General features: G+C 41.7%; 1 protein-coding gene across 1 annotated transcript in view; it reads right to left on the bottom strand.

The window, feature by feature from the left end:
- Positions 1 to 5,780: 5,780 nt before the first annotated feature.
- The window catches only part of SPIC (Spi-C transcription factor), a 52,206-nt gene continuing 41,358 nt past the window's right edge, over positions 5,781 to 16,628 (bottom strand). The window contains exons 4-5 of the mRNA XM_077468663.1: positions 10,698 to 10,797; positions 5,781 to 6,723 (exon numbers count right to left, since the gene is read on the bottom strand). Of these exons, the coding sequence (XP_077324789.1) occupies positions 6,296 to 6,723; positions 10,698 to 10,797 (528 nt within the window). The 3' untranslated portion in view covers positions 5,781 to 6,295. The remainder of the gene's footprint in view (positions 6,724 to 10,697; positions 10,798 to 16,628) is intronic.

A 16,628-nucleotide genomic window follows, 5' to 3' on the forward strand; every position in this document is an offset into this window, starting at 1 on the left:
CTGTTCCCAGCCGGTCAACCAACTCATCTATACGTGGCATGGGGTAGGTGTCAAATTTTGTAACTTTATTTAATTGTCTAAAATCGTTACAAAACCGCCAGCTCCCATCAGGTTTGGGCACTAGTACAATAGGACTGGACCAGTCACTCTGGGACTCCTCTATCACACCCAATTCCAGCATCCTTTGAACCTCCCCACGTATTGCCTCCCGTCGGGCCTCTGGTATTCTATAATGTTTTAGTTTTACCCTTTCTCCTGGCAGGGTGATAATGTCATGCTCTACGCCAGATGTTTGTCCCGGAAGCTCAGAGAAAATCTCTTTGTTACGAAGTACAAACTCTTTAACCTCCTGTTGTTGGGGTTTCGATAAGGTGTCTGCTATTCCAACCTCAGGAACTAAGCAATCAGGCTGTACTTGTGACAAAGTCTCTGCGACTAGGGATTCCCTATCCCTCCAGGCTTTCAGCAGATTGATGTGATAGATCTGCTCCGGCTTTCGCCTTCCTGGCTGTCTAACCCTGTAGTTCACCTCACTAATTTTTTCAATTACTTCATATGGACCTTGCCATTTGGCCAGAAATTTGCTTATAACCGTAGGGACTAGCACCAAGACCCTATCCCCCGGGGAAAAAGTACGTGTCTTGGCCCCACGGTTGTACACTCTCTGCTGTGCTAACTGCGCTTGGGTTAAATGTTCCTTTACAATTGGCATTACCTGTGCAATTCTATCTTGCATCAGGGCGACATGCTCAATCACACTCCTGTGAGGAGAACTCTCATTTTCCCAAGTTTCCTTGGCGATATCCAGCAGCCCTCTTGGGTGTCTCCCATAGAGCAACTCGAAGGGTGAGAAACCCGTAGAGGATTGGGGTACCTCCCTAATGGCAAACATCAGATAGGGTATTAGACAATCCCAATTCTTTCCATCTCTATCCACCACCTTCTTTAACATTTGTTTTAGGGTTTTGTTGAATCTTTCAACCAACCCATCTGTTTGGGGGTGATACACAGATGTACGCAATTGCTTCACTTTGTACAACTTGCATAATTCTTTCATAACCCGGGACATAAAGGGTGTACCTTGGTCCGTAAGCAGTTCCTTACAAATACCCACGCGGCTAAAAACAAGGGATAGCTCTTTGGCTATGGTTTTGGCCGAGGTATTTCGGAGAGGAATTGCTTCCGGATAACGGGTGGCATAGTCCAATATAACCAAAATGTACTGATGCCCCCTAGCAGACTTCATTATCGGACCTACCAAATCCATTGCGATCCTCTCAAAGGGGACCTCAATGATAGGAAGAGGTACCAGTGGGTTACGGAAATGTGGCATAGGTGCCGACTTCTGACACACAGGGCAGGAGGAACAATAATTTTCTATTTCCTTCATGACCCCAGGCCAATAGAATCTCTGCAATACCCTCTCTCTGGTTTTCTCTGTCCCCAGATGACCTCCCAGAATGTGTCCATGAGCCAATTCTAACACCAACTTCCTGTAAGGTTTGGGCACTACAAGTTGCTCAATGGTTTCTTCTGCCCTTTGAGCCACTCGATATAGCAGGTCCCTTTCCATAGTGAAGTAAGGATAAGGGCAAGTCTTATCTGGGTTCACTAACTCGCCATCTATTTTCACCACATTTTCCCGTGCCTTTATTAGGGTGGGGTCTTTTAACTGTTCTGTGGCAAAATTTTCCCTGTGAACCTCAAGATCCAAAAACTCCACAGACGGCATGTTTTCATCTGAGGATGTTGGCTCCTCCCCAGTTTCTCGAGTTTCCCCCGCCAATACCGACAAGGGAAATTCAGGAGAGTCCTCACCACTCCCAGAGGAATTCTGGTCATCTTCCTGGTTTATAGGGGCACCAATGGGGGCCTCAGGACAATCCCAGAGTTCCCAGAATTTTGGAAAATCCCTTCCCACAATAGCATCATGTGGTAACTGAGACACTAACCCCACCTGATGAGAGAGGTTACCTTTGGGGGTCTCAAAAAACACTGAAGTTACAGGATACTCTCGGGTGTCCCCATGCACACAAATAACAGCCACCCTGTTCTTCCCAGAGACCTCTGTAGTAACTAATTCAGCTTTTATCAATGTTACCAGGCTACCTGAATCTAGCAACACATCAACATGTCTACCATTAATACACATTTTACATAAATGTTTCTCAGGTCCCCGAATGGCAGTGCATGCAACTGTCGCAAACAGCGACTGACGTCTCTCCCTTATAAAGTCACATTGCATAGGCTCATCCACAACTGGGCAATTGGCTGCAATATGTCCCTCTTGCCGGCAGCGGTAGCAAATAATTTTTTTTCGCTGCCTCTTGCAGCATGGGCTTCCTGGGCTGCTCCCGCCAGACCTTAGGTAGAACTCCCACCCTCTCACTCTCTCCACCCTCACCCCTTGGAGTCATCTTACCCGCCACTGGGGATGATCTGGTCTTAGGGGGGAAAGTCCGTGAGTCCCTGGAAGAGGTGGTCAAGTTCTCTGTAGCCAAGTACCTCTCAACCAGATCCACAAGTTTATCTGCATTTTCTGGGTCTCCATGGCTTACCCATTTTTGGATGGCAGTAGGAAGAGCTCTCAGGAAACGATCCATAACCACATGTTCCACAATGTTTGGTGCGGTCAAAATCTCTGGCTGCAGCCACTTCCTGCTCAGGTGAATGAGATCATACATTTGAGACCTGGGAGGTTTTCCAACCTGAAAAGTCCAGTTATGCACACGCTGAGCCCGGACTGCCAGGGTGACACCCAGCCGTGCCAATATTTCTGCTTTTAGCACCACATAGTCTTTTGCTTGGTCAGGCTCTAGGTCATAATAAGCTTTCTGCGATTCCCCAGTTAACAGAGGGGCCACCAGTCCAGCCCATTGCTCCTTAGGCCACTTTTCCCTTTCAGCAGTCCTTTCAAATGTGGTCAAAAACACCTCCGGATCATCCTCTCCAGTCATTTTTGTCAGTAAACGGCTCACACCAAAGGTTGCGGTATTATTGTACCCACTTGCTTCATTGGTCTGCGGACGTTGCTGTATCAATGTCTCTATTTGCTGTTGAAAATTCTGCTCTTGCTTCTGCAACAGGTCTATGAAGCGGGCTTCAGATCGCTGCTGGGCTTGTTGCTGAGCTTCCAAACTCTGCTGCAAAGTTGCATTTGTCTGCTGCTGATTTGCATTTGCCTGCTGCTGGGCTTGTTGTTGAGCTGCAAGGCTCTTTTGTAAAGCTGCATTTGTTTGCTGCTGATTTGCATTTGCTTGCTGCTGGTTTGCATTTGCTAGAGCCAGCTGTCTCAGTATCTCCTCCATGCTGGCCTTAACAAAAAAAAAAAACTGCCAAAATTCTCCACCAACTGTGAGGGGGTTCGCTCGGTAGCGGGTGTGTGTGACCCCCTGGATGGGTTCACAACACAAAGTCAGGCACAGCAGACAGCGGTGTAGGTGCAAAAAACAAAAGGTCCGGTTTATTTAGGCTACATGCAGTGATACATATAACAGCCAAACAAAATAAAACAAGAAAATAAATCCTGGTCAGCTTGACCTCTAATTACACATGTAGACTCCCTGTCTAACAACTGGGTGCAGCCTTGTGCTGCCCCAGTCCCTGTCTCTATTGTAGGGGTTTGCCACACAGGCGTTAACTCACCGCACAGAACAGATCTCAGACTCCCCAGTCTATACACACAAAACTGGTTCCAGGATGGAGCATCTCCCTATGCATGCTGGGGTTTCTTGTAGAGGTCTTAATGAGCCCACTTACTTCAGCTGGGCTCATTAACTCTTCCCCTCTAATTGTAAAAGTCTGCATAAAGCCTTAATCTAGGACACACATATTTCCCATCCTGAATACAACCAGGTGATTTTACCTGCGTGCTGCCACAATATATATATATATATATATATATATATATATATATATAATTTATTTATTTAATAACAAGGAAACCTCATACACAGAGGCCATTCATGTTTTAAAAGAAGGACATCTGCCCAATGTTGAAGGAGAGGGACATGTTGCAGTCCCCTTTGTGGTTGGCCTATTTAGTGTATTGGTACAAATGGGCTTAAGTCTACATTCACACTGGTGACTTGGAATGGACAGTGGATTCCTGCAGCGAGAATCAGCACATTCCTTTGGTAGTTATCACTGGTGTATGAGGAAAGATGCTGTCAGGAAGCCTGTACATGAACAATAGACTGACAATGGCAAATTATGTCTGCAGCTCTCTGCCTGTAATCACACATGGAATAATTATCAACAGTTAGGGACAGATGACAAAAAGATTGCATTCAGGGCCAATCATCTGTCCCTAAACACAGGTAAACTCTCTATATTCTATTAAATGCAGATGGAAATGTGGACAGCCACAAACAGATGAGGCAGCTGTCAACATGTAATTTATTTATACCGGCTTCCCAGCTTCCTGCCACAGAAATCCATTGATTCTTACCACAAGGATCCGCTGTCCATTTGCAATTGCTCATGTTAAGGACCACTATCACAAAAAATATTGTAGCCTGGTAATTGTATATTTACTAACATCTTTGTGCCAGTCCCAGGGACACTGTCATCCACCTTCCACACCTGATTTGCCCACATTCCACTCTGTCCCATCCAGATTACACCCATTTTTGGGAGGCCCCACCCATAATCACCCACTCACACCCACAATCCCCTCAGCTGGTACCCTTTTTGCAGTGCAAATAAGGGTGATGCAGTTATCTGAGGATGCAATCCAGGACACAGCATCTATGTAAATGTATGTCATTAATACATGTAATAATTATTTTTTTTTGGCATTTCATTATTTTTTTATTTTACACATTTTTCTTAATTTTTTTTCTCCATATTTACATGCATTGACAGTGACACGGTATCACAAGTTAGCCTGCAGTTTCCTGTTTATGTACTCTTACCTTCTTGCTGTAGTGTTTCTTTACCTGATTCCTTCACACGTGTGGCTTGACTGTGCTCACCTATGGGCGTCGTCTGCTATTTTGTGGACCTTTATTTTCTTTCCCTTCCATCACTTCTTGGCCCACCTCCTAGTTTGCTTGTCTATATAAGACATGCTCAGTGTAACCCACTGTGCCTGGGCAACTTCATAGTTCTCTGCTCTCCTGTTTGCATACCTCTTGTCCATACTGTGTCTGACTACCTGTGTACCGACCCCGGCTTTGTTTACCCTCTGTGCTTGTTTGCTGCCCACCCTGATCTCAAATTGTCTTTTGGATTCCCTTTTGCCTGCTGCTTGCACTCTGCACAAGCGAGTGGTCTTCGCATCCTCGGCTAGGCGAACCTGGGGTCTGCGACCTGGTTCCAGCTTGCTGCAAGTCCATCCCCACCATCAGTGGTCATGGTGAAGAAGCACTTAGACTCTGCGCCCTGAGGAACCGTGAGTTGACGATCTACAAGAGCTTACTACCACAGACTCCTGTTGCATGGGTTGTAGCAAACTATAACTTCACAGGTGTTCTTTCATGTTTTAAATCAGCTTAAAACACTCAGTATTATAGTTTGTCATTGTCACTTTTGCCGGACAGCTTTGTCTGCCTGTAAATGTGGAGAAAATTATAATTATTGACATGTGAAATAGTACTGAATACTATCACTAAATGCATTATCTATATTTTAACCATCATTTGAGAACAGAAGCCCAGTTTGACTTCCATAAGAACGTTTTCTTTTTTTAACTTACAACCAGAATAGCTGATCAAGATCATTAACTGAAATGTTTATTTTTTATCGTATAGCAAAATACAGATATCTTTTTTGCCCTATTAAATTTATTTCAGAAAAGTTGATTATTAGATTTACTTAATAAAAGTTGTTTATTGTCCTTAAATAAAAACTGTAGAAGTATAATATAAAAGCAATGAGAAAAGTGTGTGTGTTTTTACAACAAATACGATTAACTGGGGCATAAAAAGTGATAAAAACAAAAGCATCTGATTTGGCAAATGTAACCAATGAGCATACCTAGGAACCTTTAAAAATCAGTGAGCCTGAGAATGCAAGTAGGATACAAGGAGGAGTAGGAGTCGGGGCCAAAACTGATTTAATCGTGGTGGAATGGCCCAAAGTTTTGTTAGTAGTTGTGGCCATCTCACATTACAGCTGATCAGGAGCCCTTCTTAGCGTCCTCAGGCACTGCGACTCACTTAAAGGGCCAGCTACTGGCACTGGCAATGGGTTAATAAACCAACCCCAATATATGATTTTTCCACTCTCTGTTAATAATAAAGGCCCACTAACTCTTCTAGTTTGATGAAATATGCAATAAGTGCATGTTTTTTTAAGTATACTGATAGCTGAAAGTATATACATTGCTATTGTGAGCATACTTATTGTCCATGCCATGATAGTTACTCCAGTATTCCAGGTCAGGCTGAACATATTGGTAGTATGTGCTTTCTCTTCCAGACAAGCACACCAGGGACAGTCTTTGTAAAACCAGCTTACTGAACTGATAGGTCAGTTTTCTTCTGACTTTCAAAATTTCTCCAGTTCTGCCATAATTTCGCAGGGCTCTGGCCATTTTCTGGTAAGTCATGATTTTACGGTTGCCTTTTCTTTTACCCCATAGCTCTGCTAATTTCTCTTTGTTTTTTGAGACAAATTGGAAGATGCCATTGGGTCCATCCACCCACTGAATGCAGCTGATCATGCTGGGGTCACACAAAGCATTATAGAGATATTCAAACAGACGAAGCTTCCTCCTTCCTGGTGACAAAACATGAGTTATGATAAATCAAATTGTAGAAAAAAAAATCACACTTTTTCATTCTGCATGCTTTAAGAGCTTTTATTACACGCCCAAACCAGTATAAACATTACTTTGTGTTCATTCAGACTGTCAGCAATCTGTACTGTACAGTGTAGACCGAGACATATCTGTAGTACATGCTACATGCTAATAGGGTAATATGTGCTTAACCATGTACATCATTGCAATGTACCCTAATGCATGCTAATGTGATATAACACACATTAGCGCACCACACATAAATGCCAAAGTGTGAAGGGGCCCTTAAGCCATTCCAACCACATGTTTCTCTTAAGACGGATATATTTAATGTAATCACCCAAGTCGACTTTTAGACTGGGAAACCACAGCCTACTCTTCGTACATTCCAAATGTTTCTATTGTGTTAAGAGATTCCTAAATGTTTGGTGCCCAAAGGTGCAGATCTGATCAAACATGTATGGTTTTATATACATAAATCAGGAATAAGCAGAATTTGGGTACACTGAGGTTGAAAGATTTAATTTTTATAATTTGTTTTCCCCATTTCACGCCAAAGCTATTTACCTACTGTAAAAAGGCAATTGCCCTGGAACACACTAGTTTTGAGGCAGGCATGTCACCAGCAACAAAGTGCACTGCCCCCATGTTAGGCCTGGGATTCAGATAAAGATTGCTTTCAGTGGAGGATGTTAGTCCTGGATCAACCATGCAAGTCCATTTCAAAAGCCCCAATTATGGGTCTATTTCAAAAGCTCCTATTTTAAACTATTAGGATAGATGTTTCTCCTATAATTTAGAAGTTACCAAAGTTATTATGCTCAAAGGAATTACATAAAATATTTAAAGAATAAAAAAGAACAAGGCACCGACCCACTTGTGGTACATAATGGTATTACAGAGCAAATACAGTATAAGGAAATTTGTTCCTGGAAATGTGACCATCATTGGCATATTGAATACTGTTCATAGCTGTTATGTACACAAACCTTCACCTAGATTCTCAATTCTCATTGCAAACCTTTAGTAATATGTGGAAAAAAATGCCCACATGCAGTAGTACGACATGGTTGTTCATCCTTTTTCAAATATCGGCTGTCACTGTGCATCCATATTGGTGCAGACAGCACCCTACTCTAAGTGTAGCACCCTCCTAGATAGGTGCTAGGGTTAGTTCTATTTAGTGCTGGCTCACTGTGTTCAGTGGAGAGGTGTGTGTGTTTTGTTAGGTAAATTTAGCTTGCCTCACTGTAACCAGTGAGGCTGCAATTGTTGTGTCCTATACATTTTAATAAAATCTTGCTTGAAGCACCTGCAGCTTTTGAGAGGCTTTAAGGGCTCATTTACACTTGCTTTGGTTCAGCACACATTAAAGCACCTACTGCTTCAATACACTTTTAAGATGTGTTTTTGATGCTTCGGTGGTCCTTCGATGAAGCTTCAGTGGTGCATTGATGAGGCTTCAGTGATGCTTCGGTAAAGCTTTTGTGATGCTCTTTTGAAGCTTTGTTGAAGCTTGACAAATGCCCTGTGTGTGTGTGTGGATATGTCATACCTGCAATTTCTCCAAAACAAAGCAAAACTAAAGCTGAATTAAAGCCTCTCAAAGGCTGCAGATGATTCAAGTGAGCTTCAAGCGAGCTTTGCCATAAACTTCTATGGAGGCTTTGAAGATGCTTTAAAGCATCACTAAAGCAACACAAGAGTTTAATTTTTGAAGCGAAGCCAAAGCAAAGCAAAGCAAAGCAAAAGCAATGTGTAAATAGGATTGTAAGCTAAACATTTTAGGCTGGATTCACACCTATGCAGTTTTAGTGCTTTTTGCATTTTGCATATTTGCACTACAGTCCATTTAACATGGTTTTCTATGGAACATGTTCTGTAATGCAAATCTGCAAAATGCAAAAAGCACTAAAATGCATAGGTATGAATTCAGCCTTAGTTTCAATAGTGTTTATTCAAGTTTTCACAGTACAGAGTAAAGACCTTGGCTTTATTTTTTAACAGTGTACAGTTTTTATAGTCGATTAAACATACAGCATAGGGAAGGACAATTTGTCTCCTGCACTTTAGAAGCCAGATATCTACATTGTCGGTTTTTGATCTATATAGCAAACTATTCTGTGGATTATCCACCTTGAGCTTTACACTATACTCTATATCCTTATGTCAACTTCATAGTATGGACCTCAGAGTACGCCCCCCAAGTTAGGAGACACGCGCCCCCAACAGTCAGTCGGGGATGCCCTGTCCCCGTGACCATGGAGTCCCGAAGGAGAAAGAGGGGATAGAAGATGAGAGGAAGGGAAGAGGGGATCAGAGAGTTTAGGAGGCTGGATCGGGGGAGGCAAGGAGGGAGGACTCCACGCTCCTTGCTATGTCATTCAGGGAAAGTCCTAGTCAGTGATTGTCCCAGGATCATTCATTAAGTATCTGATCCATGGGTCCCATACTTTACTAAACAACTTAATTTTATCTTACATTATTGCCGTCAGTCTTTCATTTAGCATAAGCCAAGAAAGTTTAAGTTGATCAAATGGTATGGCTGCTGAACTCCAGTTCTTAGCTATTGTGATTTTGGCCGATATGAATATGAACGTGAGAAGCCATCTATGAGTTTTGGAGGCTTCCTCTACCTTGCTACCCAATAGTGTGTGTCTTAGGATTTGGTCAGGTTGGTCTGGGTGAGAGTTTAAATGAAGTTATAAACCCTGATTCAGAATCTCCATACCTTAGGACATTGGCACTATATATGGTAGGCCATCTCTACCTGACCGAAGCCCCGAAAGCACTTAGAAGTAGCCCCGGGAACAAAAGCGGTCAGTCTAGCCAGAACCAAATACCACCTCAATAACACTGTAATTTGCTTCTATAATTGAGGTGTTGATAAGTGATCTAGAAGCTGTCATTGCTATTGAGTGCCATTCCTCAAGGCCAGGTTTTCTTGTAAATCTTGCTTCCATTGAGTCATATAGGTCAGTTTTACATACATACGTTAAAAGTGCATATTGCAGATATGTTACCCCTAATTTTATCATATTGTCGACACATGTGTTCCATAGGAGTCATTGTCACAAGGTCCCCTTTGCGTGATAGAGTTTGCATATAATGGCATATTTGGATGTATCTATAGAGTTCGGAGTTCGGTAATTGGTGTTTTTCTATCAACAATCTTTTGGATAGCATACGTTTTTGATCACAAAGCAATCTGTATGAAGCCCTTGTTTGACCACCATTCAAAAGCGGGGGGGGGGGGGGGGGTGAGGCCCGGGGTGAACTCCTCATTCCTCAAAAGGAGAGCTAGTGGATTGTGGGGCGATTTGAATTTCTGAGTCCTTGTCAGTCTGTCCCAAATGTCTAGCGACAAGGAGAGAGAGCTTTCTGAGTGGAGCTCTGCAAAAAAATATTCAATACCCTTGATTTATCATGGTTGATTTTAAGGCCTGAGATGCCTGAAAACGGTTGCAGAATTGCATATGGTTTGGGAAGGGAGGAGATAGGTGAAGACAGAACCATCAAGATATCGTCAGCAAAACGTATGCAAAAAGTATGCACTTATGCAGCGGATATTTATTGCCAGTGCTTCAATTGCAAGATGAAATAGCAGTGGGGATAAAGGGCATCCCTGCCAAGTTCCCCTTCAAATATCAAGGGATTGGGTGGAGTATCCCCTGAGCATCAAAGATGCCATTGGTGTATCATATAGTGTTCGAAGGAGAGCCAGAAAGCGCTCGCCAAAGTGGGATAAAACATTAAATAGATAATGCCAGGATAGGGAGTCAAAGGGTTTCTGGATGTCCAACGAAAGCAACATGCCCTGTCTAGGTCCTTTGAGCTAACCATTTTATTTAGTGCAGGGGCTTTGACTGGCATTCAGAGAGCTTTAACAAAGCCTGTCTGAAGACTTGTTTTAAAAAAAAGTGTAAACTAGCCCTAAAGGATATATACTTGCCTTCTTTTAGTGGGAATGCACTAGTAGGTACAGCATAGATTAAGTGATCTTCTTGTGTGCTTTGGATACTGTGGTTGATATAGTCTTCTGAGCCACTTATCTGTAAAGAAAACTATAGCGTATTAGTGTAGGCATGTCATATCTTAGCTAGAAGCATATTATACATAATGATGTCAATAGAAACATAAACCAAACACCATTTTTTATAGTAAATATGCTGAGCTATATAATTAAAGCAGGGTAGGAATTTTGTGACAAATCTTTGTGTATCCAATTAGTAGAGGAATTTGCTAACTTCCCCTATTCTCTAAAGGGGCAAGAGCCAACAAAAAGAAAATGATTGTCTGAAATGCTATAAAATACTTAAAATTATGCTAAAGTCTTGTTTTGTTTTTTTAAATAATAAACATGTTATACCTACCTGCTCTGTGCAGTGGTTTTGCACAGAGCAGCCCAGATCCTCCTCTTCTTGGATCCCTCGCCAGCGCTCCTAGCCCCTCCCTCCTTCTAAATGCCCTCACAGCAAGCAGCTTGCTCTGGGAGCACTCCAGCCGAGCCACTGCTCTGTGTGTCCATTCAGACACAGAGCCACGGTTCGGCTCTGCCCCCTCTCTCTCCTCATTGGCTCACTGACTTTGATTGACAGCAGCGGGATCCAATGGTGCCCACTCTGTGTCTCAGCCAATCAGGAGGGAGAGTCCTGGACAGCCGAGTCTCTCGTGCAACATCACTGGATTGTGATGGGGCTAAGGTAAGTAATAATAATAATAATAATAATAATAATACATTTTATTTATAGTGACTTTTTCACCAAATTATCTCAAAGTGTTACAGGTTAAGAAAAAGGTTAAGAAAATTGAGCAGTTTATACGATGAAACTAACATCTAAAAGGGACAAAAAGCTTTGCTAAAAAGAAATGTCTTAAGACCTTTTTTAAAACAGTCAGTAATATTGAGTAGCCCTCAAGGTGTCAGGTAGGGCATTCCACAGGCACGGGGCAGCTGCACAAAAGGCCCTGTCTCCCATTGTCCTGAGTATAGTTCTGGATATATGAAGAAGGTTTGAATAGCAGAGGGGATGTGTTGTGTTTAAGGGTTTAAGAGGTTCTTTAAGGTGGGGGGGCATGTCCATGGATACATTGGTGTGTGAGAAGGGAAACCTTGTACACAATCCTGGTGGAGACAGGAAGCCAGTGGAGTGAGTGAAGAATGGGGGTAATGTGCTCATGTTTATGCTCTTTTATCCGGATCCTTGCTGCAGAGTTTTGGATGTACTGAAGCCTCTGCAGACTCATTCTAGGAATTCCAATGAGAAGTAAGTTACAGTAATCCAGTCTGGAGGAGACAAAAACATGAACCAGCTTTTCGGCATCTGAGAGGGAGAGAATAGGACGGAGTTTAGAGATGTTACAAAGGTGGTAGAAAGAGGTCTTGCATAGGTGATTAATATGGGCTTCAAAAGTGAGTTGGGAGTCCATTTTTACACAAAGATTTGTGACTATTGATGAGAAAGGTATGTTAGAACCAGAAAAGGTGATGCTGGTTATGGATAACGATTTGGTCTGTGAGGAGTGCCAATCAGAATGACTTCAGTTTTGGAACTGTTTCGTTGAAGAAAGTTGTGCTCCATCAATTCCTTTATCTCCTCCAGACAGGTGGTGAGTACCGATAGGGATGACTGTGAAGGTGGAGGTTCAGCTGTTGCATTTACATATAGCTGTGTGTCATCGGCATAGCAGTGGAATGAAATATTATGACGGCTGATAATTTGGCCAAGGGAGGTATGGTAAAGGATGAAAAGGATGGGGCCAAGGACTGACCCCTGGGGGACACCACAAGTAACTGTATGTGGGTTTAATTTAAAGTGGCCAAGGGAGATATATTCTGTCTGGTTTATGAGATATGATTTGAACCAACTGAGAGCTGTATCATTTAGTCCAGTGGTATAATTTAGTCCAGTGGTGACATGCCCTGGTCAACAGTATCAAATGCAGCAGAAAGGTCCAGGAGGATGAGGAGGGAGGGAGAGCCAGCATCGGAAGATATGAGGAGGTCATTTGTAACTCTGACAAGGGCAGTCTCTGTATTGCGAGCAAAGCGGAAACCTGACTGGAATTTTTCAGAGGTTATTATGTTTGACGTGGTCCTGAAGGTAAGTGACAACTGCTTTCTCAAGTACTTTTGATAAGAAGGGGACATTAGAGATGGGCCTATAGTTAGAGAGGACTTCCAGATCAAGAGTGGGAATTATTTATAGCAGCGGTGATCAGGGGACTTAGGACAATGATATGAGTTTTTACCAGGGAGGTTGGGAGAGGGTCTAGGGGACAGGTGGAGGGTTTCATCTTCCTGGCGATGTTCTGCACCTCTTCTGATGACACCTCAGGAAAGCAGTTTAGGGGTTGGCTAACTATATATGTCGGGGGAACAATTTGGGCGGGAGGACCAGAAAGAGAAGAACAAATATGTGCAATTTTTGTGGTGAAAAAAATCCATGAATTTATTGCACTGCTCTTCTGTAAGGGCAATAAGTGGAGGGGATTTTGGTGTAAGAAGGAGGTTTAAACTGCAGAAAAGCTGCTTATAATTTTCTGGGCTATTTCTGATGGCATTAGAATAAAATTGTGACCTTGCCTCTTTGAGGGACTGTGCATATTTTTGTTGTTGCTCCCGGTAAAATTGTGGGGCACGGTAAGTATTAGGGGGCTGCTGCACACAGAAGGTTTCTTATATTAAAGTGGTTGTAACCCTATAAAAAAAAAGAGAGATCCTGTTTCTTTATAGCAGGTTAAACAGCACAGTGCTTGTGCTGTCTGACCTGCCGCTTTCTAAGATGTAAAAAACCTGGCTGATCCTGTCAGTTCCTGTGTCCCCCTCTGTGTGCTGACCAAAATAATCATGGCTGCTGAGCCCTGATTACCATGGTCAGTTTACGTGCCTCTGTCATCTACAGCTTTCCTCTCTCCCCTCTCTCCCCCTCTCCCTGCCTGTCAGCTCCTTTGTCTGTGACCCATCTTTATTAACAAGTTATTACGTGTCCTTTATCGGTGCTACAAATAACAGAAGAAAGGAAAAAGGGACCCATGTCAAAATAGGTTTGCTAAAATAACTACATCTGCCTAGTTGATATTTACTGTGGTAGAACCATTGCTAATTATATAATTATGAATAAAGTTATGTAGATCTCTTTTTAGCATTTTAGACTGCAAAAACTACAAAATCCAAATATAGAGGCCAGTTAAATGCTCACATCTTCCATGCTAGGATCCTGGGCATTTTATATCTAACCGGATAACTTTAGGCACTGCTAGACATTAACAGAGAAGGCCGTAACAACATTTCCCTTTTTTTAACCACTTGACATATTAAACACTAGTCATATGACGTCCTCCCCTGTCTGGTCTCGGCCCCTTACCATGTGATCAGCTGTCAGCCAATGGCAGCTGATCACATGATCAAAACAAAAGCTTGATTATCGCTTTTGTTTTCTCCTCACTCTGACAGTGGAGGAGAAAAAAAAGCTTATCACCGGCTCATCTTAAAGGGACATCGGTCCCGAAACGGAAGAGGTAATTATGCCTCATATATGCCATCTGAAAGTGCCCACAAGTGCCACCTATCAATGCCCACCAGTGGTGCCAATCAGTGCCATCTAGAAGTGCTGTCTATCAGTGTAACCGATCAGTGCCCATCACTGCCACCAAAATTTTATAACAAAATAAAAAAATAAAAACGTTTTTGTTTTTTAATTCGGTCTTTTTGCATTTTTTTTACAAAAAATAAAAATTGCACAGGTGATCAAATACCACCAAAAGAAAGCTCTATTTGGGGGAAATAAACAATAACAATTTCATTTGTGTACAATGTTGTATGACCATGCAATTGTCATTCAAAGTGCATCAGCGCTGAAAGCTGAAAATTGGTCTGGATAGGAGAGGGGTTTAAGTGCCCAGTAAGCAAGTGGTTAAGGAGGCTGCCCAGGAAGCTTTTATGAAGCGATCTCATGTACTTCATGAATATATTATCTAAACATATAATAATAATAATATATAATATAATAAAAATATATTATATGTTGGAATAAAAAAATTGGGCTAGAATACATTATCAGCTTATTACCTGAAACTATAGTACTTTAAAGTGCAGACTTCTAGTAATCCAAGACTAAGCTATATGGTGCCACCTAGTGGACACTCTAAATGCTTGTACATTTACAGTGAAATCTTACATGTTCTGCAACAATCATGCTATAGTCTATAGTCAGATTTTATTGTCAAGTAAGTGTTTTGCTCTTTTACTTAAATTTAGACTATTGTTAAAGAACCAGGAAGAAAATTTACCTTTTTAGCTTCCTGGGTAAAACCAAAACCTTTCTTGTTTCTTTTGTGATTTTTTTTCTAATAGGCTTATGCTTCTTAGTATAATTGTGCAAATATAATATTCCACAATACTCAGCATTTTTAAACACTGGCAGTATAATTACCTAACACTTGTCTTTATTTATTTTTTTATTTTTTGCCTAATTCAAAGCCCACAAAATAATAGACAGAGACAGGGAGGTTACATAGTTACATAGTAGGTGAGGTTGAAAAAAGACACAAGTCCATCAAGTCCAACCTATGTGTGTTATTATATGTCAGTATTACATTGTATATCCCTGTATGTTGCGGTCATTCAGGTGTTTATCTAATAGTTTTTTGAAACTATCGATACCCCCCCCCGTTGAGACCACCACCTGTGGAAGGGAATTCCACATCCTTGCCACTCTTATAGTAAAGAACCCTTTACGCAGTTTAAGGTTAAACCTCTCTTCTTCTAATTTTAATGAGTGGCCAAGAGTCTTGTTAAACTCCTTCCTGCAAAAAAGTTTTATCCATATTGTGGGATCACCAGTACAGTATTTATAAATTGAAAACATATCCCCTCTCAAGCGTCTCTTCTCCAGAGAGAATGAGTTCAGTGCTCGCAACCTTTCCTCATAACTAATATCCACCAGACCCTTTATTAGCTTTGCTGCCCTTCTTTGTACTCGCTCTATTTCCAGTACATTCTTCCTGAGGACTGGTGCCCAGGACTGGACAGCATACTCCAGGTGTGGCTGGACCAGAGACTTATAGAGAGGAAGAATTATCGTTTTTATCTCTGGAGTTGATCCCCTTTTTAATGCATGTCAATATTCGGTTTGCTTTATTAGCAGCAGCTTGCATGCCATTATTAAATTATAGTGTAGCGCTATAAAAGAAAAGTGACCTGTTTATGACCACATAGTGATATAACCATATTATATAAATGTCAAAATTAAATAACATTCATAAATGATGTTTCTCAGAATACACCACACTTGCATAGAATCGTGAAAAAATAAAATAATCAAATATTGTGAAAAAGTCCAAGAAAAGTCCAAAAAAATGATACACAAAAAAAAGTCTCTTAATTGATTTAAATCCAATCCACACGTGAAGGGAAAAGAACCATCAACCTTCTTCTTATGAAGACAGCATGCAGACACCCTGTGACATTTCCATCACCAAATAGGATGTGAGCTTACCAGATTAAATGGATCCAAACGAATATATATTCGAAGGATCACTCAGGCTTTGAACACTCTTAAGTAGAGCTCTCCGACATAAAAGACTCTCCAGGGAATTTTCAATCCAGTACTCAAATGATGAGAAAATCTTCCGTTTTAAACTCCAACGCACATTGTAGAACTCATACAGAAAGGAAATGAGGGCCACAATAGTGTAAATCCGTTTTAAAAGAAATTTAATAAAATAAGTAATGAACTTACATGTATCCAATGAATCAAGCGCTTATATCATATAAAAAACAGAGCTGCAGTAGGAGTCCCGACGCGTTTCGTCCTCAAAAGACGTCATCTGGGGTACCACTCCACTGCAGACCACTTGCTTATATACTAGACATACCAAT

This window comes from Lithobates pipiens, unplaced genomic scaffold, assembly GCF_037356315.1.
Source record: "Lithobates pipiens isolate NorthernLeopardFrog02 unplaced genomic scaffold, aLitPip1_a1.2 Scaffold_8, whole genome shotgun sequence".
NCBI classification, from domain to species: domain Eukaryota; kingdom Metazoa; phylum Chordata; class Amphibia; order Anura; family Ranidae; genus Lithobates; species Lithobates pipiens.